The sequence below is a fragment of the Triturus cristatus genome, chromosome 3_2 (assembly GCF_964204655.1).
Source record: "Triturus cristatus chromosome 3_2, aTriCri1.1, whole genome shotgun sequence".
In the NCBI taxonomy this organism is placed as follows: domain Eukaryota; kingdom Metazoa; phylum Chordata; class Amphibia; order Caudata; family Salamandridae; genus Triturus; species Triturus cristatus.
This window is the reverse complement of record NC_140584.1, coordinates 646754408-646777881: the sequence shown is the minus strand read 5'-3', so window position 1 is coordinate 646777881 and position 23474 is coordinate 646754408. Positions and strand designations below refer to the sequence as shown.

Here is a 23474-nt window from a genome sequence, read left to right as displayed (position 1 = left end):
CGACCTTCTCCTTCACCTTAGGACTGCTGCATTGCTCCAGAAATCCATGAAAGGACTCGAGAATGGCTGCTCAAATGAACAAACACCATGAAGCAGCTAGCATCTCCAGCACCTTGAGACCTTCAGAGGTGATTTGCTGTGCTCAATAAATCCTGACTGGTTGTATATAGGGTGCCATTGCTCAACTGACCATACATTTTCCAGTTGCGTATTTGTAGCAAAATTCTGCAAACAAAGCTCATGAAATTGAACAAATAATATAGTCTGTCGTCTGTGCCGGCTACGTTTAACCCCTTCAGTGCCCATGACGAGCTGGACTCGTCATGGGCCGCGGTGGCGCTGTGCCCATGACGAGTCCAGCTCGTCATAGACCCCGCCCGCTAATGCAACGGCCGGCACTGGGCGGGGAAAGGGGCGGGCACTGAAGGGGTTAATACAGTACGTTGAAGTCTAGATTCAAAGCTGTTCGTTAAAAATCGAGAAATAACAATGCTCCTTCTGACCTGCAGAAGTGCGCTAAAAGTAAAAACACAAAAAAGCAAGCACTTTCAATGCCAATAGGTCTGGCCTTGCCAAGCAGGTGCAGAAGTTAAGTGGTGTATGCATTTTATTGAAAGCATATGACCTATCTGGAGGAGCCAGAAACGCCTGGTCCGCCAGAGACCTTGTGCTCCAGCCACCGTAAGGAAAAAATCTTATAATCGTGCCTTCTCTGGGGCCGCACCAAGAATCTGGAACTCGATGCCGTCCTCCATCAGGAGAATACCTTTGCTGTCAATCTTTAAAAAGGAAGCTAAAACCTTCTTAATGGGCAATTTCCTCCTATAATTCTCATTCATTGCGCACACCGCTCTGCGGCATTGCTTTTTATTTTCTGCAATATTCTTGTCTACTTTGTTGCTCTTGTGTTTGTACTAACTTATTACTCCCTCAAATGTAATTGCTGGATATCTCTGTATATTGCTCCCATATCGCTGCTCTGACTATTGTATATACCCTGTTATGCCCGAATGTAGTCTCTTCCTTCTATCCCAGTCCAAGTTTATTGCCTGTGTCAAACTTGTATATAACGTATTATCCTTGTAAAGCACTCCGATACCGTAACGGGTCAAGTTCGCACTCTATAAAACTCGAAATAAATAAATTTACTTCAATATATTTTGTGGGAAAGTCAATTAGTGAAAGTTGGATAAACTCATTAGAAGACCTCTCTGGCATAATGCAGATGACTGGTGTGAGGATTAGGGAGCCAGAAGACAGTAGGAATTATTGACTTCAGAAAGGGAGAGGCCGTGATCTATGGAATGAGGTGTGAGCCGTTTACAAAGATCCATAATGGAAAATAAAGCTAAAGGGCATGTGGATATCAGTAGTATAAGCACAAGGAGAGCAGTGCAGACAGAGGATGGTAGGGAGTGAGGCAGGTAGTTAATAGATAGCAAGAAACGGGACAGGACATTTGATAGTTCCAGGGCTTTAAGTGGGATGAAAAAAACTGTGTGTGTGGGGGGTGTGTGTGTCTCTAAAAGGGGCGTGGACAATGTAAATATGGGCGTGGCTTACAAGCACTATGCTGAAAATATATGTTTAGCTGACTGGTATTTTTGATACTTCTGTCATTGCATTCAGATGTATAATCCAGCAAGTAACATTACACGTACAACAAGCCAGTACTATTGGCTTTGTCAATGGTTATTAGATACGTAACATAAATAAGCAATAGCCAAGGCTTCATAGTGTAGCATATTGAAAATGCTTCAGTTCTGAAATGGGGAGACTGAAAGAACTAAAACGAGTCTCTTTAGAGTGTAATGGTACTGCTGCAGAGTTGAGATTTTTTTTTTTGAGGGTGAGGGCAAAAATGGGGAGCCCGATAGAGACCCGTCTCTGCACCTGCCTTTTAGAACTGCTGGTGCTGAGCACCGGCAAGACATGGCCCACTTAAAGCGCAGCTTAGTTCTAAACAAAGGCCAATTTTAAACGAGGTTTTTACTGAAGACGTGAACCAATACAGTTAGGAGGTGAAACATGGAAGATGAGAGGTAGGCAGGGTGAGAGAAGGGGCTGTTTATGAAAGTTGATTTTGGGGATATGAAGGTATTTGGGGATCAAAGCAGTGCTTAATTTATTAAAAAAAAAAAAAAAGTGTCAGGGCTCTCCATAGGAGGCCAGTGCAGCTTGCACCACACATTGTCCCTCCCATGCTGCTAATGATAATAACAACACAATTAATAACCATCCAGCTCGTGCAAGGATGACATTCAGACAATTAGAGGCCCCTAAAGCTATAAGAATTACTTGGGGAAAAGATAATAGTTGTTATGTATATTGATTGAATCATTAACTGTTGTAGTGGTCATCTCTAAATTCACCAGACAGCGCCAACTTGTGGCAGGCTCTCACAAGCGCAAGTGTTGACAATTAAGTGCTGATGCTGAGCCCTGGAAACCACCAGCTGGTCATCCCAGGTGGGTGGCGGAGGTCTCAAAGGTCTCAAGGAAGCAAAACAGAGCAAATCGAGCCTTGATCAAAGGACCTCTTTATAGAAGCAGAGATTTTCAGCCGATATTGGAGCGCCATCTGCACAAAGGAGAGGGCTCGCGGCATCGGTGTCCGGGTGTGGAATAACAAGCAGTGCTCCAAGCTGGGAGGCAGTGTGAGCAGAAACAGCGGCAGGGGGCGGCGGCTGTGCATCTGCGACAGTGGACGGAGTAAGCGGAGAGGTGTGAGTGAGCAGCAGTCTAGGGGTGGCAGGGTTGATGGGGAAGGTGGGAGGCTTCTAGGAGGAGGTAGATCCGGGCCCATGATTGAGCTGGGTTCAGGATGAAAGACGGTGGACTGAGTCGGATAGGTTGAATGGGCTAAGCTGAGAGGGGGGGGGGGGGGGCACATATGTGCCAATGCTGGTGGGGGCATTCTGTGAGTATTGGGCAGCTTGTGAGTAGGGCAGGCTGAGGGGAGTGGTTTCTAGGAAATGTCAGAGTTGATCACTTGAGTTTTCCAACTGAGGGAGGGCTGGCTCAAAACAGAGGCTGGGCTAAGGGCAGGGGCCAGTCTGAAGGTATGAACCTGTGAGGCTAGTTGACGGGAGGCTGAGAGAGCAAGTGGCTACACCAAGGGCGGAGTATAGGCTCAGAAAGAGACGGGCAGAAAATTGGTCCATCTAGAAGTAGAGGTCCAGCGGACGGAGGCTGTCTGGAACGGAGTATGCTGATTCTGGGCGCCTTTTGAGAACCGAGGCACTACACAAGAAGGATGCTTGAAACTGGCTGTTGGAACAGCTCCAGCAATGCACAGCACTTGCATTAGTCTCAGTTCAGGATTATGCACAACCCCTCCCCATGACCCTGGTCATCTTTCAACCACACAAGCGCCCCAGGACATCACGAGCATCATTCACAGCTGGGAAACTTCGATCGAGACCAAGGGATATTAAATCAAAAACATGCATTTGAAATATTTAAGACTGATAAAGTCGAAGAGGATAATTACTCTTGCCAGGCAATCACAACCTCCCTGTAGGGGAGACTCAATCCCAGTAGTACTCGCTCACTGTCAGTGGTTGGCATTGAGTCCTTTTGAGGCTGCCTCTTATTAAGTCCTGCTCTCATCAGTGTGACTCTCGCTTTAGATGAAATTCGTACCCAGTTAGTGGCACTCAGTTTCAGGGAGCCGGGCTTCCCTCCATTAGAGTCACTCCTATGCGGTGAAACTGGCTCCTCGTGAGACCCACTGCCAGGGATTGAGAGCCGGCTCTTGCTCTGAATGCCAGACTGCACGCATGGGTTTGTAGATGCGATAAGGAAAGTTTACATCAATGGCAGGGCTTACATGTGCAGGGCGGGACCCTGCACCTCTGTTCATAGCACATCATTGCAATAGCATTTGGGACACTTTGTTCCAAGTGCAAAAAAGTAGTAAAGTACACCGCCCCGCCTCCCCCTAATCCTGGTGTTATTTACCTTGATGAACCATCCCCACCAGCCTATTCCCAAATTAAAATGTTACCTCCTTTTCATTTTTTCCATAAAACTTTATTTTGTGAAATCCAACAAAGAGACAATAAGTTAAGACTGCCGTGATGTTATGTCCATGGGGATTTCAGGAAAGGGTTAGAAGAAATATGGGAGAAAAAGGAGACTTTACTGCCACAGACTGACCACAGCTGTTTTATTGTCACTATTTTCAAGTTGTACACTGGCTGCTCAAAGGCACAAAACACTCAGATGTCAAGAGCAGTTCTGTCCATCCTCTTCGCCTCGGCAAATGTTCTTTATTTTCCTTTTGTATAAATATTTGCTGATTCAGTGGGGAATTCCTATGGTACAAAAAAGGCGGGGAAACATATAGTACAGTCCTGGTTTTTGGTGTCCATAGTGTGTTTGTGCTGCTGGGTGGAGGGGGCGGTCCGCTGGTTTGAGAATCTCCATACCACCAGGTCTTCAGAGATGATACCAGATCTGAAAAATGAAGGCGAAAATCTATCAGTACCAGTTGGCATCAATAATCTTCCATTTTGTCAGACAAAAGGGATTATATTATCAAAACAGCTGGAAATGCAAAACCTTTGATAGAGCCCCAAAATATGCATTTAAATATCTGAAAATCCACAATACTGGTGTATGTGATTTGGGGACAGTATGTGTTAGACAGTAACCTACAATTAAGCACATGTAGGCCCTTCCCCTTATGCAATCTGTATTCGAATTCAAGGCTGAGACAGTCCTCTTCTGGAATGACATGCAACATCGCAAATGGGGCATAGTGTCTGTAAGCTATGCACGTCTTACTTCCCAGGGCATTCCTATCCCACCCTATACTAGGCATAACATTGATTGCTCTGGTATTGGACTTGCTTTTAGATCCAACTTTTTAAGCTGCCCTCTGTGCCCACTCTCAGCAATTAAAGCAAATGTTCTATTTAACCTTGCTGTTGCTGGCATGTTGCTCATAAGAGACTGCTAATACAATGCTTACATAGTTGGGATTCAATCATTCATCAGTATATAGGCGGGGTTTGGCTGCCCAGCTTTATGCATAAATGCCTAGAATTAAATAAGCGTGGTGTCTGATTATAGGCTTAAAATGATAACCTACCTTCGGAATTCTGCTTAGACAGACATGATGTGTTTTACGAAAGCTGTGGAAGAAAACAAATGAGACACTGTTAAACAAGAAGACTAAAAGCAGGAAGAAACAGAATACATGAAAATCAAACCCTTATATCTGGAAGTTTTTTCAAAGGATTTTGGGAACTTGGACAAGATGTGCATGCTACAGAATCTGCTACCAGAATATGGACTGTAGAGGCGGTCCTGGTAAGGAGGCCATGAACTGAAAGGGCAGAAAGATTAAATGACCGTCTTGACACTCCGCACATTTCATGCAGAGGTAAACATTTTGCAGCGCATGGCGAGATTAAAGATTCAGCAGGGTTTAAATATGAGTGTAGTCACGACAACTCATGTGCCCAGTAAATGTATGGTGATATCCTGTGTACTACTTACTCCAGGACGTACTAGGGATGTGGATTAAATACAACGTCACAATCTTTAGATTAGTAATCCGATCTGTATGTAAAGGCATGGGTGAGTTCACCACCCTAAGAGCGACTCTAGTGAGGTGCAATAACATTATCCCCATGGACGGTGGATCCAGCAGTCTATGGAAACTGCATGTTGATGTAAAATGGGGGGCGTCCAGTGTAAGAACCTTTCCTACTAAAAAGGAAAAGTGTCTTGAATGAAAACAAATAAATGCCTTTGAAAACACTGCCTGCCGCCAAACACCCTCGCCATACCATGATACAAGCACGACGGAGGTCATAAACTGAAAGATTTCAGGGAAAGGTCGGAAGTCAGGACTTACCCTCGTAGTTGATGCAGCCGTTGGAGTCCTCCTGACCTGCCAGCAGGGCTTCTACCTCCTCCTCCTTCATCTTCTCACCTGTAGACATAGAAGAAGTACTTAGAAATGATGGCCGGGTGCAGACTCCATATACGGCGGACCTGCGTATTCCTAACAGGTCATCATTTGGAAAACATGGAGTTAGGGGTGGGGGTGAAGGGTAGGACATTCCAAACCCCTCCCTTCCGCCCCGCCTCCTTACATGCATAGTTACGGCAATTTTAGGCGAGAGAAGGGTAAAATAAAAACGGGTGTCTCACGCCTGAATCGGGTGTATTTTGGTAAGCATGCTATTCCTCAGCCCGGCACAAGACTGAAGGGAACCCTACAGTCTTTCCATTTTATCAAGCCTCGGGCCCTTCCCATCACGCCACCCGGAACCAACTAAAGATCCCCGCTGACATTCCCTCTACATTTCTTTCTGATATTCCACACGACGTGGCTCTTTAAGTCTACAATGCTCAGCGCTCGATGCTTTGCTTATCCCTTGGAGATATGTTACCCATGTTACAATACCCTTGGACAATGGTACCCCTTTCAGCGGCTTCGAAGTGTGAAAACCTGCGCCGGACAGAACAGGATTTAAAACTAGTTTGCACACGAATCTCTGAAGCTGGTGCATTAGCCCAGTGTGTTATCTAGCAGCTGTCCGCGGTGCTGATGGTGTGGCTGCTCGCATGAATCACTTCCCCCTTCCCACCACAGAAAGCGCAGTACCTAGTGTGGCCAGCACGTGGCGAAGCTCAGCGCCCATCACGGTGCCGTTGCCCTCCTTGTCGAAGACGCGCAGACCCTCAACGAAGTCCTCGAAGGTGCCCTGGTTCTTGTTGTTGGCGATGGCCTGCAGCATGGGCAGGAACTCCTCGAAGGCGAGCTTCTTGGCGTTCATCTCTGGCGGGAAAAGAAGCACAAGCGTGAGAGGCAGCTAGGCCTTCCAGGGCAGCCCTACAATCCTTCACAGACTGTGCTACAACGTCTGTGCAGGCAGCCGCCTCAGGAAACCAGAGCGGACTGACCGCCCAGGAGAGGGCAATGTGACACGCTGGCGGCCTGCTCATCCCCGCGCATCACTCGAATGATAACTTAAGTAGAAAAATGTTTAATTGCGTGATCTTCCGATCTATCCGCCCGACTATTCATATTTCATGTTCGTCATTATAATAATAACACGCCATTTGTTATTTTAATTTTGGGTTGAATTTGAATGGCGTCCTTTGTCACATGCAAATGGACAGCTTTTATAAAAATGCTCTACAAAGAAGGTTGCTTTTAAAGCGTTACCACTTTTTTTAAGCAGGCATGAGAGCCAGGGCACACGGAGAAGATCCCCAAAAATCAAATAATTCGTCCAAGTGGTGGTCCTGACCTGAGTCTTAGAACGTGCGTGCCCTGGTTCTGTAGCTGATATTTGTGTATCACTAGATACAAAGTGCTGAAGACAGCGCCTTCTTCGGTGGTATCCCTTCAAAAGCAGACGGTAGTTAGTGCTACAGGTGCAATCTGGTGTACAATAAAGAACTGTATGGCTCTCCACTCCAAATGAAAACCCTACGCCGCCCTTCAGGTACTAAACACATGTAACAAAAGTATATGGGGCCCCTTGTGCAAAGCATAGTTAATATAGCAATCGAAACAATACTTTTTACTGCTGCCTTGCCACCAGGTATAGCTCGGACATTAGTGTAAATGTATGTCGGTTTTTAAATAAATCTATCTTTACATGATACAGCTGCAAAATGTATCCCTCTCAAAGTTGACTCAGCATTTACAGAAGGCGACAATGGTTTGATAAGATTTACCGAGGGTGCCATGATCTTCGGAAGGGCCCCGCCCTCCAGACTCACGCAGTCCCCAGGTAAATGAGGGAGAGCGCACTCCCTCAACCATGGCCACGGCAGAAGACAGAACGCGTCCATTAGAGAAGGCCCCAAAAGCGCATGCGTGGAGCGGAACCAGGCCCTCCACGGTTGCTTCCAGGCGCGCGCCTTACCCTCATTGCTGGGGTTGCCCAGGATCTTCTTGACCTCGGCGTTGGTGGGGTTCTGTCCCAGGGCGCGCATGATGTCAGCCACCTGGCCGCATGTCACCTTGCTCTCGCCAGTCCTGTCGAACAGGAGGAAGGCTTCTTTGAAGTCTGCAGGGAAGAAGAAGGAATATTGAGGGTGCGCGCTGACCTTCCCAGCATGCTACTGCAACACTCATCCCAAGGCCCACCCAGGTTAAGTCTCTGAGGGATGGGCATTCTCTGAAGGAAACTGGTCGGGGATGCTTCGAATCAGTCTAGTCCAAAGATGGCCTTTGTTGGGGTAGCCAGTGCCACCTTGGAATCTTTACAGGTGCCACCCGAATTTTATCTCGATATTGGAGTCATTTGTCGTCTTCGTGGTAGTGGGGAAGGCCAGCCCCACCTAGTTGTACCCGAGTGAACCCATGACCACCCACAGAGACCACTCCCAAGGCCCACCTGTCCTCGACCTTGAAATCCACGGCACGAGGACAGTTGTGCCAGATAGCCTCACACCAGTGTCTCCATTGTTGCAGTTCCAATGTTACACCTTTATAATGGGACACCGTTTCGCCTACCCCTCAGCCCCAATGCAACAGAAGCCATTCGTTTTCTCTGCTTGAGGATGGTTGGGACAAAATAAACTTGCCTTGGTTTGCAAGAGGTTCTGCACATGTTCCGTTCCAGGTGTGGGCTGGGAATAGGAGGTGGAGGGTTGTGGTTAATGTATTGAAGATTACATCTACTTTTCTTGGAAAATACCTTTTTAAGCAGTGCATTTCAGATTTCACTTGGATTACAGTGTTTACCAAAGAAATGATTTTTTTCTTTGAGATGGTGCTCACGTTCCATTCACGGAGCGCGCGCTGGAGGGTTTGGGGACGGGGCATTCAATAGCGCACCCTGCCATGGTTCGCATGGGGTGTCGTGCATATACTCTTAAAAAACAGGCGTGGCGCCGAAGTGCAGCTGACCACGCACGCACACCTCCTATTATGACTAAATGGGTTCGGGGGCTGCCGCACCCTGCTTGTAAAGAGGGGGGGGGGGGGGAAGGGGCTGGTCTGCGGAGCCGACACCTGCCTCAGGATGTCTCTCCTCGCCTTGTCGAGCAGGGAAACGTGGGTATTTTGGGATCTCTGCTCCGAGCCCCATTCGGATTCTGCCAGCTGCTGCAATAGGATATAGCCATCCCATTTCTGAGGAAGGTCTCAAGGAGGCCTTTCACCCACGCACTCCATTTTAGGCAAGTGTCTGGTGCACGCAGTGGACTCACCCCGTATAGTGGGCTCCAATTTCGGGGCGTGCTGTGCGTAGAGGTGGGTAATGTCAATGGGGCAGGAGGGGCGATCACAAGCTACCGTAGGAGTTTATATTTTTTCAGAGATCGAAACGTGGTATTATGGTAAAGGCATGTGGTTGTCCTCAAAAAGCATTATTGTTAGTTTACTCGTTATAATGCCCCGCATGTGCCTTATCGGTGGCAAACTCGGCAGGGAGCAAGGTGGCGTTTGAAAAAGGGGGTGGGGGGGTGGTGAGTTCCTAGCACTGTGAACCCCTCTTTTCTCCACCAACACTGTTTACTTGCATTCTTAACCCATAAGCAGCTCCAGTTAACTTCCCAGTTATTTTATAATAAACTTGTCATTTTTCAGATAAATACCATTGAGTAGAGGGGTCAGGTGCTAACCCGTGGCTTCTGTGGGCTTCTTTTGGGGAAGTGAGTGGGTTTCAATCGTCCTCTTCAGACCCGGGCCTGGCAGCTGAGACTCCTTGTAGGGCCGTATAAATACCAAGGATTCTTCTCCCCTGCCCCGAACTGGCAGGCCCAGCTGCCCCCCCATGTCTGCTAGCGAAGCCCTTTCACTTCCATGTTCTGACCAGATTAGCAAGTTCTGCCTGCCGCAAATACAGCGGCCCCTTCAACGCCTGCCCTGGCATCTGTTAACGAGTTTGCACACATTGCATGGCAGCTTCTGAACGCACGAACATTTATTCCAAGTTTTTCCTCTATGTTTGAGGACAACGTGCACATGACTAACATTTCTAGCACCCTCTACGTTTACCTTGGTTATCTTCAGGTGCACTGGCTTACAAGTAGCACCAGTTGGGGTATATAGCACTTCTCCCCACCCCGTGTTTCCTGAACTGGAAATGGACTCGGCACCAAACCGCGCTAAGAGACTCAAAGAAGATGGTCTCATCTCCAGGAAGACCGATCCACCCCCCATCGTCCCACAGACCCCAGCACCTTACATTCACTGTACAGTAGGCCTCACACACAACTTACCTTCCTGCTGGTCCTGGCTGAACTCGATCTGTTGTGAAGAAATAAATTGGCCACAAAAGAAAACAGTTTAAACAAAAGGCACAGTGGGTCTGGTAAAGCGCCCAGCTCGCTCAGTGAGGAATCCTTCAGGTGGACAAAATGTTGCCTCGTCCCTCCAGACTTACAGCTCAAAGATCCTTTTACAAAGCTGGGGCAACCAGCAAGACTGGCAGTGAAGCGAATGCCTGTATCTGCTCATGCAAGGGGCTGCTGCGAGATTATGCCCATTTCCAATCACCTTTGACTATAGGCGGCTTATGATTTTTATTGTAAAAAGAAAAAAAAATATATAACTAAATGTGCAAGGATTCTGTGAACTACTGGGTCCCATTTGAGTGAGGCCAAAAATGCCCAAGTCTCGTTGTGGGCCTCCTTGTACAGTAAAAGGCATTGTTTCACTCTCAACCCTGCTGGACTCAAACTCCTGTTACACTTACCAGCAACCTCTTCTTCGGAGAAAGACTGCAAGGAAAGGAGAGAAAGCAAGATACTAGGATAGTGCGAATACATTGACAGAAATCAAGCAAATCAGCGTCTCTAAGTATCCCCCAATACGCCTGGTCTGAAAGCAGGTAGGCCCTGGTGGTAGTGGACTAAAGCTGCCCTCTGCCCCCCACTGCAAACCCAAGAGGAGGGGGTCATGGACGCCTGTCCCACACTATGTGGAACTGTATAGCTGCAGTGTTTGACTTCATCAAACTACCTCGAATATGGAAGCATACGGCCCACTCCGGATACCCGCCACCAAAATTCAACAAAACTACCCAAGGGTTCCAAAAACTGAACTCCGATTGCAGTGTTTGCATTCTAGGGTACTTTGTTAATCGTGTCATTTTCTAAAGTCTATCCAATACAGAGAAACACTGTCTTCTCTCAAAGTTACTGTATAGTTAATGTCCTCTGTCACTTTAGTCGTCTTTAAGAGTCATGTGACAAAGGCCACTGCACAAGGCTACAGCATTCATGAAGCTATTAGTTGGCCAGAATAGAATAATTGCTAATTCCCAGTGCCTCCCTCTAGCATATTTTTTCTAAAGACTCATTTTGAAAACACTTAAGCTCCGTGAAGAAGCCCCATCTAAAAAGAGCGCTATCTGAAAGGCTGGATGTCTCGAGCAGGAAAGAGAGGCAGGCAGTGGACGCACCATGGTGGAGTCTGTCGGTTGGGGAGCAGCGGCGGCTGGAGACGTCTGCTGGTGGAGGCTGAGTCCCTGAGTGTGGTCCTGACTGCCGGGCCCTGCTCCTTCTTATGTACCCCCGCTGCCTCGTCACGGCCAGGGTCAGGTGTCAGGCTCCGCCCCCAGGGACAGACCTTCGCTTTCTTAGGGCAAAGGCGGAGGGACAGATCTGTTTCTTGACCCGACCTATGCTCGGGCCTATTTTTAGGCACCCAGCAGAGATGGGGTCCGTTTTACTGAGTTTGAAACGTCGCCTGTCAGCACTTTTATTGCTCTGTTTCGAAAAGGAATGCGAGCCCTGGCATGGGCCCTTCTAGGATTGCCTTAAAGGGCTTCCTGCGCATTGAAGCCCAAATCCACGCTTCTCGGAGCTAAAGCTGTGCTTCTGGGGTGTCCCTTCCGAAATGAGTTAATCGTCCTCTGGTAATCCATGGGCTGCCCCTGTGTCACCAAACACTGATCGAACTCCGATTTATGGAGGACTCCGAGTCAGTTTTCTCCTTTTTTGCTCTATGCACAATTATGAGTAATTACTCTTCCTTCGTTGTTTAGCAGTCTGAACAGTTTTAAATAACTACCCCTGATATTTTTTATTTCTTAATTGTAATATATAAACTCAAACTCTGCGTCCGCTTACCACGCTTTCTGCGAAACATTAAACACGACTAAAAAGAATCCAGAACACTTTTTAGGGACATGGTCATAATAGGAGATCATATGAAACTTAAAAGTTATATTCCTGCCGACACCTGTTTTTCACATATACTTCCTGTTGCATTCTAGGAGTTACTGTTCTTCCGCTAGTTGCCAAGAAGCCATGCTCCATTTGCGACAACTCTAGTGAGCTTTGACATGTCAGCACACAACAGTTAGCATTCTGGGACTTGTAGTTTTGCATTACACTGTGTACTTATCGTCGGAAAAATCTCAGAATGCAAAATGCTTTTCTCTAGAAACACAGGGTCGGGACGTCCTGCCAGACATGATAGGGGGCACACTGGCAGATAGATATGTTATTGGCAGAGTGTGTACGTTTTAGTGGGATCTGAAATCGGGGCTGTGCTGCAACCTCCATTTTGACTTGGGAGGATAATGCCACATCATCCACCATTATCCATTATTAATGCATCGACTCACCTCGGTGCTTCGTTGGAATTGTTCTTATGCTACACAGTGTTAAAAGGAGGTCTTGGTGTCCAGACCTAGTTTGCCACTTCCCCTCAGGATGCAGCCTGCACTTTCACCTGTGGCTGATTAAGGAAAGGACTGCACTAACCAGAATGCAATTGAGCACGAGTTTGAAGGGGGCGGGTGTATTTCCGCACCAGTGGCGAGAGGATAGTGACGCCAAGTAGCACTCGAGGCAAACCTGTTCAGCTTCATTGCCTTAATGAGAAAAAAACATAACATGACCCAACACTGCTCTTAGTCCGCTGGTCTCAGCAGCGCATAGCCAACCCGCTGAGCTGCCTCATCGGTCCTCCAAAGGCTCCTTTTAAAACAAGCACAGGCAAATCCAATAGGCCAGTCTTTAATGCATGCAAACTGCATTTGTGCTTGCCTGTGCCTCAGTGTTATCACATCGACTTTGCCGGTGTTTGCCTTAAGTAGCCGGATTGTTCATCCTTATGCTGGCATGCACGTGTTTAGGCACATATGTGTGATTCGCAGATGATTCACGGGTAAAGAAGCAATAAAAAAGGTTCTACGGTGAAAAAAGGATTGTTTACTTCATACAAAGCATGCATGAAGTGAATGTGTGTGATAATTCCGTGTACTTTTGAGATGTGAAATAGTCCCATGTGCATTGTAATGCTAGCACTCCATGGGAGATGGAATGATGTACCAAACAAGCAATAGCTTGAGGTGAGAGGCATATCACTCTGGGTGGATCAAAAGCCCACGTTATGTAAGAATTGCTTACAATGGGCTTCTGGGCTACTGCACTCTCAAGCACGGCCTAAAAACTATCACTATATGAAGAGAATGAGAAAATGACCGCATGTGGCTGTTTGATAAATCTTAGAACGCCCCCTAGTGCCTAGACAGATGTAGTGCTAGGATCTAGTTGCTGATAATCTGTCCGATTTGCAGTGAACGCTCTGCAGAATTTGAGATAAGAAATGCCATCTTCCACATATGGTGCACTCGTGTGTTTGTTAAAGGGACATTAAACACAGAGGAATGTACGCACGATCAAACTGCCATTGGGCGAGATGGGCCTTGCACACTCGCACGCACTCCACTCTCCCCGACTTCGGTAAAGACCCGTCCTTGTTTCAAAATCCCTTCACCAACTACCAAAATATACATGGAGGTTGTCCAGGGAAAATAAACAATACTTCAATTCCCAGAATGCAGTGCGGGCGAGTTTGAAATCAAGGAGCTGATTCCCTACTTACTAAGGCAACCCCAAAGGCCTTGTTTCTCCATAGCATGTTTCTTTAAATGGTATTGGTAAACGCTAGCACAAGCTGCACACACCACAACCGCTGTTCCTCCTACTCATGAGGACCACGGAAAGGTGAGCAGCGGAATGAACTCCGCCGGGACCTGCCCCTATGACCTGCAGTCAGCTTGTAGTAGGCGCTCATGCCCGCTGGGCTATCTTACTCAGAAGTGTCCCACCACCTGAGCTCTGTCAATGCATTTGCTTGGAATGGGATGGAGGGCGGGGCTTACCTTTAGTGTCGCTCCGCTTGCAGTCTCGCTCCGCTAAGTCCTGATTGCGTGGTAAATCCAACAGGTTAAATACACATTCACATCTCATAACACCGACCCCTCCACCCACAAATCAAATCGTGCATGGAACACCACAATAATCAAACCACGCCAAATGACACAAATTCAACCGACCGCCCCCTCCCACATATTAAAAGTGTCATGCACAACTAGACTGAGCTTCAAATGTATATTTTAACAACACGGACACGTTTGCTGTTTACAAATATCGCATGCTATCCCATGTCAAGTGACTGGAGCTTCTACAAGGGTAATTCCGTTGCATTCTGGTACTTGTAGTGTTGGAAATATAATAGGAAATTTTACCACGGTACCAGAATAAAACGTTAAAAGCAAGATGGGGCAAACTGGCCAATGTTGTGGCTGACCATGTACCGTTCAGGAAGTGTGCTACTAGAGTGTGCTGGTCAGTGAGTAGCCATAGCCTCTCTGCACGCCGTAGGACACTCAATCACACGTTTGTGTAGAGCAGAAATTCAAAGTAATGAATTGAAAAGTAGTTCAGTTTTGTCTGCCATTTGTCCTGCCTCGGGAGTCTTCAGTAATAATGACATTTGAATGTTATGTAACGCTTGCAGCTTGCCTGCGTCTTCCTCATGCTAAAAAAAACCCTGGTATTATTTGTACCCAAGTTGGTCGCACACTGCTCGTCACGAGCAGTGTGCGACCAACTTTTGCACAATTTATTATTTGTACCCACTGAACTGCATTTAACTCATCTAACTCTGAGCGATAAAGAGGGGAGACACTCAAGCCTGTGAGGAGTGCCACGCGCACAGATCACGCAGATGCCTTAACCCACTAAGCAGCCTTGGCCCAAAAGGGAGAGCTATCCTTTAACTGATATCTATCTATCTATCTATCTATCTATCTATCTATCTATCTATCTATCTATCTATCTATCTATCTATCTATCTATCTATCCATCCATCCATCCATCTATTGCACAAGTCCTAAAAAAAGAAGTGATGGGGCTAACCAAATTAGGCGGTGTGCACGTGACATCAAGGCACGTGACATTGCACATGGCATCACAGGCAGTGGCATCACAGTCAATAACCTCTCAAGAAGTTACATCACAAGAAGTCACATCAGATCTTATGACCTCACACATATGTTTAGCAGGTGTCATGAACACATTTAAAGCCAGTGGCGTAACACAGGTCCCCGCAGCCCTTGAGGTGCGGGGGTCCCCCCAAGCTCCAGGGGGCCCCCTCAGCATAGTACTTTGACCGGAGGGCTCCTGATTGAGTTCCGAGGGGGGCCCTCTACAAACCTTGCAGGGGGGCACCCTCAAGTTTCGTTACACCAGTGTTGAATGCATTATAATATTTAACAAATTAGATTTTGCTTCCAGGATGTGTCAAAAAAATCATGCAACACTATGCAAAATCTGAGCCTCAACTTATACATGTATTTTTCAAAACCCTGCTACAAAGGAATTGGCAACAAGGAGACACATGGCAGTACATCTGTTCTGCTTAATTGTTTGTAAAGTCTGCATTTTAAAATATCTTATGCAGTTAAGACACCTGCTGCAGAGACCTTTGTGTTCAACAGGAAAACTCTGAATCTGCTCAACTCAAATGTCTGTTTTTCTAGGTACGTTTTTAAGCAGAGGATTAAGGCAGTGCCTTCTGTGCTGAGCTAGGATGTGACAAAGTATTTTTCCATTTCTACAGCAAAGTCTTTAAGCATAGAATTAGCAAGTGCCAGTAACACAGAGCTGAAAGATGACAACAGTCTTATATCTTTCGAGGCAAAGCACTACAGCTTTGGATTGGTACCATCTAAACCAACCTGGAATTAATAAAAGCCACACCTGACACGTTTTGTTTGTGTTGTGAACTCTTCAGAGAGGTTTAACTTTGTCCAGACACATGGGAACATCCAGTATAAGTCAAATTACTCTTGCTGGGTTAGCGTGCTGTGTAAATAATGCAAAAAAGAAGCAAGGAACTCTGGGTAGAGAATATATTTTTGGAGTAGCCCTTTCAACCCCAAAAGTCAAGAGAGCTTTCAAATGCATGATTAGATGCATTCTTGCTAGGTGGCACTGTGCAAACATGAAATAATAAAGATACTAGAACAGGACATTTGTGGTAGTCTCTGCACCTAAAATGTCTACCTTTAAATATGACCTTATTAGCGGGCAAGGGTATGTGGCCTGTGTCACCTAGAGCGTGATGCCATATTGTAGGCGGCTGGCCGAAAGGCAGCTCTGGATTGGTGGGCCCAGAGTGCACTGATGCAAAATGTGAGGAAAAAAACTGAGTGAGAACGCGCCCCTAAGAGGGTTGGAAGCGGGATTCGGGAAGCCACCTACAGCTCCCAGGCATATTGGAGTGTAGCAGCACGTAGTGTACCCGTCCGCAGTGCCACAACGGGCTGTAGTCTTGGGCCTCCACCCACTCATCAGACGTAATCATCCTCGAGCAGTGCTGTGGGAATGCAAGTTCCAGAATGCATTTGGGAGTGAAAGCAAGACGGCGATTGAAAGCTCACGTGTAGGAATGGCTCGATCTGTAAAGCTGCACCTTGTTACAGGTGGAGTTAATGAACAAAGGGTATTGTTTGACACGTGTGCGTGCTTTTATTACTATTTGATCAAAAATAACGCGAATCATAGAAATGGAATTTACAGCGCTTCGAAACTACAAGGCTGCGCTAGTAAGACCTTCACAGCGCTAAATTATCAGAATATTATTATTTACTGTTTATCGTTGGTAGGTTTCGCATATTTTCACGTTTCTAACGAGTGCATGCATCCCCGTTTTCTTAACTGAATGGTAGATTACATTTTTTTGTAAAATTCTTGCTGTTACATTTGTGGGGCTTTGTGGCGTGGGTACCAACAGGGTTTATCTTTATTTAACTCAATGGTACTCATTTTTTAAATTTAAAAAACACGGAAGGTGAAGCCAAAATAAAGGGACGATGTTTTTTGGCAGCTTAAAGTGGTATACCCGGTGCGAAAACCAATATCAAATCCATGCAGGGGAGCCCAGATCTCTGCAACAGTTGCCTTGGTCCGTCTAGCTATCACGCCAATTTACTAATTGCAAACTGAGCCCCCTGGACCGGTCAGATATTACACAGCAGCGTCCATGTGCTCGTTTAGACTCTCAGCGGAGCTGCAGACCCGTCGTTTTATTCGCAGCCCGAATATGGGAAATGGCGGGCTGTCCGTACACTGATAGGAGGGGGAAGGGCACTTCCTACCCCGGTCGCCTTCCACTCTCTCTTCTGCCTTTCTTTGATAGGGAGAAAGAAGGGCTGTGTCCAAATTTAAAATTGAGACATGTCTACTTTCAAATTTCCACCTGTTCATTCCGTTCGTTGAACGAACAGGTCAGCAGGGGGCGCTGTACTGCATCAAAGCAAGCTTTTAGAAAAGTAAATGTTCGATTTAGGTTTTCACTCTGGTATCTTCCGGGACCTCCCGACTTTCAAGAGCACACGGCTCCACCGGTAAGTCTAGGTTAAAACTCCTACTATATGATTCCGCTGCCTACAAACCCTATTCCATGGGTATTGAGCTTTTCTTAGTGGATTCGGATTATTCGAAATTTGAAATGTGTTGAATGAACATTAATAACCAACACCGTTATGCAAGATTAAAACTTAAAATATTAGCAGACAAAAATGAAAGTCGACATTTCTTAGCAGTCTAATGATAACAAATACCAATTGAGCATATAATCGATAGTCTATGTACCTAAATAGAATCGTTCTCATAATACATAGCTCTGTCCCTGAAATAAAAATATAATTAAGTTAATCATTGAAAGGCTATTTTACTAGACTAGTGTTGATTGGAGTATTTAAAATGAACGAACCTCCTAAACACGGATTAATGTGATTTTCCTGCGTGAAGGCTGAAATCCTGATCGAAGTTTAGTTATTTATTCTGCGGTCTGGTGTGTTGCTGTTAGTGATGTTTCATTGTCAACTGTAATTTTTTAAATCCACCTAATAGCGGAGTAGCGCTGCACTTACAATAGATGGAGTTGGGAGAACGACAATTGCATGCCTAGCCTAACGAATTAAAGTTTTAAATACATTCTAATGATTTGTATAATTAATGTAAAAACAACATTCTGTGAATGCTTCATGTTAATGTTGCATCCCTCGGAGACTAAGATTGTGTAGGTACGTGGCAGAAGGTGTATTTGTGGCGCCATCTTGTAATGGTTCTGCTGATGTCTGCAGTGGGTGGTATCTTTATCACGTTAAGGAGCTGGAGTAAAGGCTGCCTTGAGATAAACGCACTGCACTTGGCGGCTGGGTGGGGGGGGGAGCTGTACACTTAAAGCCCCTCCCAGAGAGGGTCGCTGCGAGCAGCGCCTTGCTGATCTCTGAGCCGCACTGCAGATCGTTCTAAGAAAAGACTGCAGCAGGTGCGCGCGCCTGGGATGGGCCGGGACAGCTGTTGTCTTATAAAGGCCTTCACAGTTGCCGGGAGCTGGGGATATCCGAGGGCGGGTGGACTGGGGGCTGTCATGGAGGGGGCTGTAAGGAACTGCCTGGTCTCCCTGCAAAAGACAGCTGTTTAGAGAAGGGTCTTTAGTGTCCAGTTTCTGCTCCGTTCTGCAAAGTATTTAAAGAAACCGTCAGCACGGGCTGCATGCCTATTGAATGTGTAACCTAACCTTCCAGGAAAAGACTCGCACCCCGGTGTGCACCAAGACTTTAATGCAACTACACTTGGGCGTTTTCTTTGTGATATAAATGGAGCACTCCCCAGGGCCCGGCTAGCCTGTAAGGAGGCCGCGTTTAAACCAGCGAAAATATTGTACTTTTAACTCCTAAAGTTAAGAGCCCTGGGATTGGGGTTTAACGTTTTCAAGAGAAAACACCGGCCGTTTGTTGTTTTTTAGAGTTTGCAAAGGATTGCACATGAAACTTGAGAGGAAATCGAATGTATTCGTTTGTAACATTAGTTTTCTATCCCTGTTTAATTAGGTAAGAGACCGTTATTTCAACTCTACAACACTTTAAAAAAGTGTTTCCTATTTATATTGGCTGTTTGAACTATGTATAGACCAGAGGGTAAAAACAGCGGCGTTAAGGGATTTTTCTTATCTTTGTACAGGCCGGGACATTAAAATACCGGTGGTGCCGGTAGAAAACCGGCCTGGTGGCAACCCTTCCTTCGAAGGCACACGGCAGTGATCTGAAGATTCGATCTTGCGACTTGCAAATAAAATATGCACAACTCTCTGTAGCATGCACAATACCCCTGCCAGCTATCTCACTTGATCGGGGAAAGGACCCCTGGAAATTAGGTCATCGAAAGTCAACAATGCACCCCAAAAGCCCCACACAGCTCTCCACAGACATGCAGAAGATACTTTAACCAGCAAAGGAAAACAAACATGCATTCTATTCCGAAAAGTAATCTTGACGAGATGAAACTTGAGGCGACCCGCCCACCGTCCTTTCATGGGCAAGCGGCCCGGAATGGACTTAGGCGGGCCATTGAGAGAGCAGTAGACGCACTTTGTGGGACCTTATAAAGCGACCAGTGAACCCCCCACCCCCAGAATCCTTTCTTGAGAGATGTAAGGTCTCCTCGACGGCTAAAGTAGGTGGTGTTTATCGACCTACGCCCCCACCGCCCCGATCTCTCTACCCATTGGCGAGCTGTCCCACGGAAGCAGTTAGTAAAACACAAAGGATGTCACCGCGTCCACACTCCGCAAACGCATAGTAAGACGCGGGCAGTAGTCACTGGAAAGCACTGCACTGAAGGGCGCCCCCTGCTCGTGGGATGGGGCAGAACGCCAGATTCCTTAGTAAAATGCTTACTGTTTTATCTTAACAGGGCAGAAGTCTAGCACAAATCAGAGTGCAGTGGCAGGCCGAGGGTAAAAATCCACATACTCTCCCTCTCTCTCTCTCTATATATATATATAACATACTACTAAGTATGAATATGCTACATATCCGAGTTGGTTCTAGGGGTTGACTGATCATTTATTTTTTCTGCAAGTGTTACTTGTTCATCATTTCCCTCCTTCCAAAGACGCTGTATTTTCCTGGCAGATTAATATGCGCTCCCCTGAGACCCCTTGAAAGCTGTTGAATGGGTTTTCAGAACCTCCGCCAAATAATTGTGATTGCTTTTTTTTTAAAGCAGAGAAATGGGTCATAGCATGGATGGCTTCTGCAAAAGGCCGGGAGGAAACCTTTTCAGCATCACTGTTCAATTAAATGCTGCTTCAAGCCACATGAGTGAAAGTCTGGCTATCCACTTCTCACAGCGAGCTTGAAATGCTGCAAGACTAGAGCAGAAATATTAATGTCTAGTTTTTTATACCGCGTTTAATTCCAGCGTGGGTCTCATAGTACTTCCCAAAGTGCCTAGGACCAAACTATGTGCTCCAAGCAAGACTTGGAAGACAAGACAGCTTGATTCACAGAAGGCTTGTTTCAGCATCTCCCAGGTGGGGCAGCAAATCTGGACTGGAGATGCAAAGTTTCACGCCGCCTATTCATTGTGCTTAGCCCGTTCGGGACTTCATTTATTTGTTTGTGTTTTGCAATGTCGCAGAATGCTTCGAAGTACATTGTAAGGCAGCACAATGCAAAACACAAACAACAAACCACTAAAATAAAGTACTAGTACTCTCCTTAGGGTCAGGTAGAGGTTTTGTGCAAATGTACTGCTGCGAGGAAGGGCGAGCCAGTGGGTTGTCTCTCCTTAAGCACACCTTTAAGGTGACTTCACGAATGCACATTTGGGTGCCACCACCATCGTGCGCTTCAGGGACTCTGCCCAGGCTGGTCCACACACACCCCGTCATGTTACCTTTATGCTGGAGAGGTCGATTGCGGGCTCCTTGGGCTTTACGGGTTCAGGGGCGGGTGCAGGAGCCGGGGCTGCAGCAGGCTTGGCTTCAGGCTTCTTTACGTCCTTCTTGGGTGCCATTGCGAGAAGTTTGGTGGTTTTTCAGTTGGGGTTTGAAGAGAAAAAGACAAGGAGCGAATCCAAGCCAACCAAAAAGACCAAGCAAGCTGCAGGAGATGATCCCAGGAAGAGGAGACGCTCCTGATGGTCTACAGCCAGTGCCTTGAGGGAACCCAATGTGTTAGGCACTCTTTGGGCATATATATATATTTCAGTTAGGACCCAGCGCGGGCCTGACGCAGGCTGTGGGATTGGTGGACACCAGGGGATGTCATCAAGGCTCGAACTATAAATGGAATCTTTGGGTCAGGGTTTCAACAAACCAGGAGCCTTTTTTCCAGCCTCCCCCCTCACTGCCCTCCTCCCCCCTGCATTTTTTTAATAGAGGAAAAGGACAAACACTCGCCACAAAGACACATCGAGACCGAGCTGGTGTTGACATTGACAGGCAGCTTTTAATGTTTCACATTTTCTTGCTCGTAGCTCAGTTCGCGCCGAGGTCATCAATCACGTATTTTTTTTTGCAGGCATGTGTGTCACTTACAGGAGAGGTTTGGTTTCACGCTTGGAATTTGGGATTTAAGGAGCTTTGGGGGTGTGATCACTGTTTCCATTGACCTTCCTTCTCTCCTCGCCCCTCCCCTTGCTCTCCTCCCTCCTTTAAGAAAGTGTTGATCTAGCACTAGACCCCAAGAGGGGGAGAGTTTAAAAATAAAAGCAGACGTATATGGGTCTCCCTCCCAGGCCCCCTCCACTCTTCAAAGGAGAGTTTCTATACTCCGAAGGCATCTCGTGCTGCAACGCGCACTCCTTTTACACTACTGGGGAAAGTGACCACATTCGCATAATAACCCACCCAAGACCAGAGCAGAAATAAAAGATTCCTCTACAAATGAAAAACGTGAAGACAAGCCGGCAATGGTTCCAGACAGCACTGCCACTAGAAACTAAAATCTGCCTGCGGGACCCTCCATTACACCCACAGGCTTCAACGTACCTGTCCTGCCTCCATTCTATGCACAGCGACCCTGCTTGCTGAGTTTTTCCCCACAGAACTGTCTGCTTGCGCTATCTCAAGAATAACCTAACTTCTCTTACTATGCACTCCTTTGGTTGGGTTTAGCCAAAAATAAATGCAAATCCGATTTTCCCCAAGAATCAACCAGCTCTTTGGATTCCAACTTCTCAGCAGAAACCAGAACTCTTCCCCCTATTTTTCTGTACTGTTAAGAAGAACCCCCGGCTGATATAGTCTCCCGACGAGTGGTGTTTTGTACAAATATGTGCAAGGCGGTCAGCAGAGCCCACATTTATGTCCTTGCAAGTACCAGTGCTTGGGAAGGGTTTTATAATTAGAAAACACACTCCTGTAACATCGGCTCCTCTCTCTCTCTCCTTCCAAGGCATTCAACCTACAGTTTGGAGGGAAGGAATAGCCGCTCGTGCGTTGCAAATGTCCAGTTGTTCTCATAGCGCTTTGTCCTGGGGGCCACGCTGTTTCTAGGCACTTCCAATTTAGGTAGGGAATGAAACTAAGGCACAGGGAAGTGTAGTAATTTGCCCAAGATCACACACTTTGATTACACGAGGAAGCCAGAATGAAAACTGTTTCAATACCAAACACTTTACATATCCAGGAAGAGTGTTCCAAACCCTCAACTCACCACCTTCCAATATACCAGCCACTCAAGCAATTCGCCCTTCTAAGCTCAGACGACCTTCACAAAGCGGACTAGTGCTTAGAGGAAGTTCTGTCAAAGGTGCTGTATCCAGTCCGTTACAGACCAAAGCACCGGATTAGTTTCCCAAAGCTTCAGTTTTTGTTTTCCAAAAACTAAAAGGTATGAGAGCCTTCGCGTGACCGTCAGTAGCCGGTCTTTTGAAAGCTCCATCTCTAGACCGCTTTAGGTCACAGGATTCCTTGTTCACCTTTGAACATCTGGTATCTCCAGAGGTTGCGGTCTCCACCTTAGCTCGGATTCTTTGTGCTCACATGAGCCTGGTGGGTGTGTTGCTGGGTAGAATAAATGGCTGCAACGGTCGCAGGGGAAGTGGATATTAAAACCAGCAATCAAAGACATGCGTCCTGTCTTCGATATTGGCCCGGTCCAGCCTTGGCCCGGTCCAGCCCTGCCCGTCAGCCTTTGCTCTAGAGAGAGATGTGTGAAGGAACGAAAAACATTTCCTGCAATTGAATGGGTAGAGATGAAAGAAGACAGACGGAACCCAGTCCAACCTCCCCCTAATTACCACATTGAATACCAATGTAACTTTGACACAGCCTTAGGAAGGATAAAAAACAACTTCAGTGCAACCGTTGCCAATAACGTTCCTAATAAGGAAGTTACACTTAGCTCCGTGTCCCCGTTTAACATGACCAGAACAATCTTGTATTGGCCC

The 23474-nt window shown here is 46.7% G+C and overlaps 2 protein-coding genes across 3 annotated transcripts in view; one reads left to right on the top strand and one right to left on the bottom strand.

The window, feature by feature from the left end:
* Window positions 1-4012: 4012 nt before the first annotated feature.
* Window positions 4013-21249, bottom strand: MYL1 (myosin light chain 1). Its single transcript, XM_085648593.1, has 7 exons — window positions 20976-21249; window positions 10203-10230; window positions 7898-8041; window positions 6625-6798; window positions 5869-5946; window positions 5098-5140; window positions 4013-4460 (listed from the first exon to the last, which is right to left on the bottom strand). The coding sequence occupies exons 1-6, from the start codon at window positions 21093-21095 to the stop codon at window positions 5112-5114; spliced, it is 573 nt and encodes a 190-aa protein (XP_085504719.1). The 5' UTR covers window positions 21096-21249; the 3' UTR covers window positions 4013-4460; window positions 5098-5111.
* The window catches only part of LOC146857886 (uncharacterized), a 324761-nt gene continuing 318769 nt past the window's right edge, over window positions 17483-23474 (top strand). Inside the window, exon 1 of one of the 2 annotated variants that reach the window (XM_085648594.1) lies at window positions 17483-17632. The gene's annotated coding sequence lies outside the window, so the exon portion shown is untranslated. The remainder of the gene's footprint in view (window positions 17633-23474) is intronic. The other variant, XR_014979963.1, reaches the window with a different exon arrangement.

What these genes read in the sequence shown, in the direction of transcription:
- MYL1 (XM_085648593.1), bottom strand. Translation starts at nt 21,095, where the DNA reads ATGGCACCCAAGAAGGACGTAAAGAAGCCTGAAGCCAAGCCTGCTGCA. An exon ending in CCACGTGCTGGCCACACTAG is followed by an intron (nt 5,947 to 6,624) that starts GTACTGCGCTTT and finishes CTATGTCTACAG; the next exon opens with GTGAGAAGATGAAGGAGGAG. An exon ending in CGGCTGCATCAACTACGAGG is followed by an intron (nt 5,141 to 5,868) that starts GTAAGTCCTGAC and finishes TTTCTTCCACAG; the next exon opens with CTTTCGTAAAACACATCATG.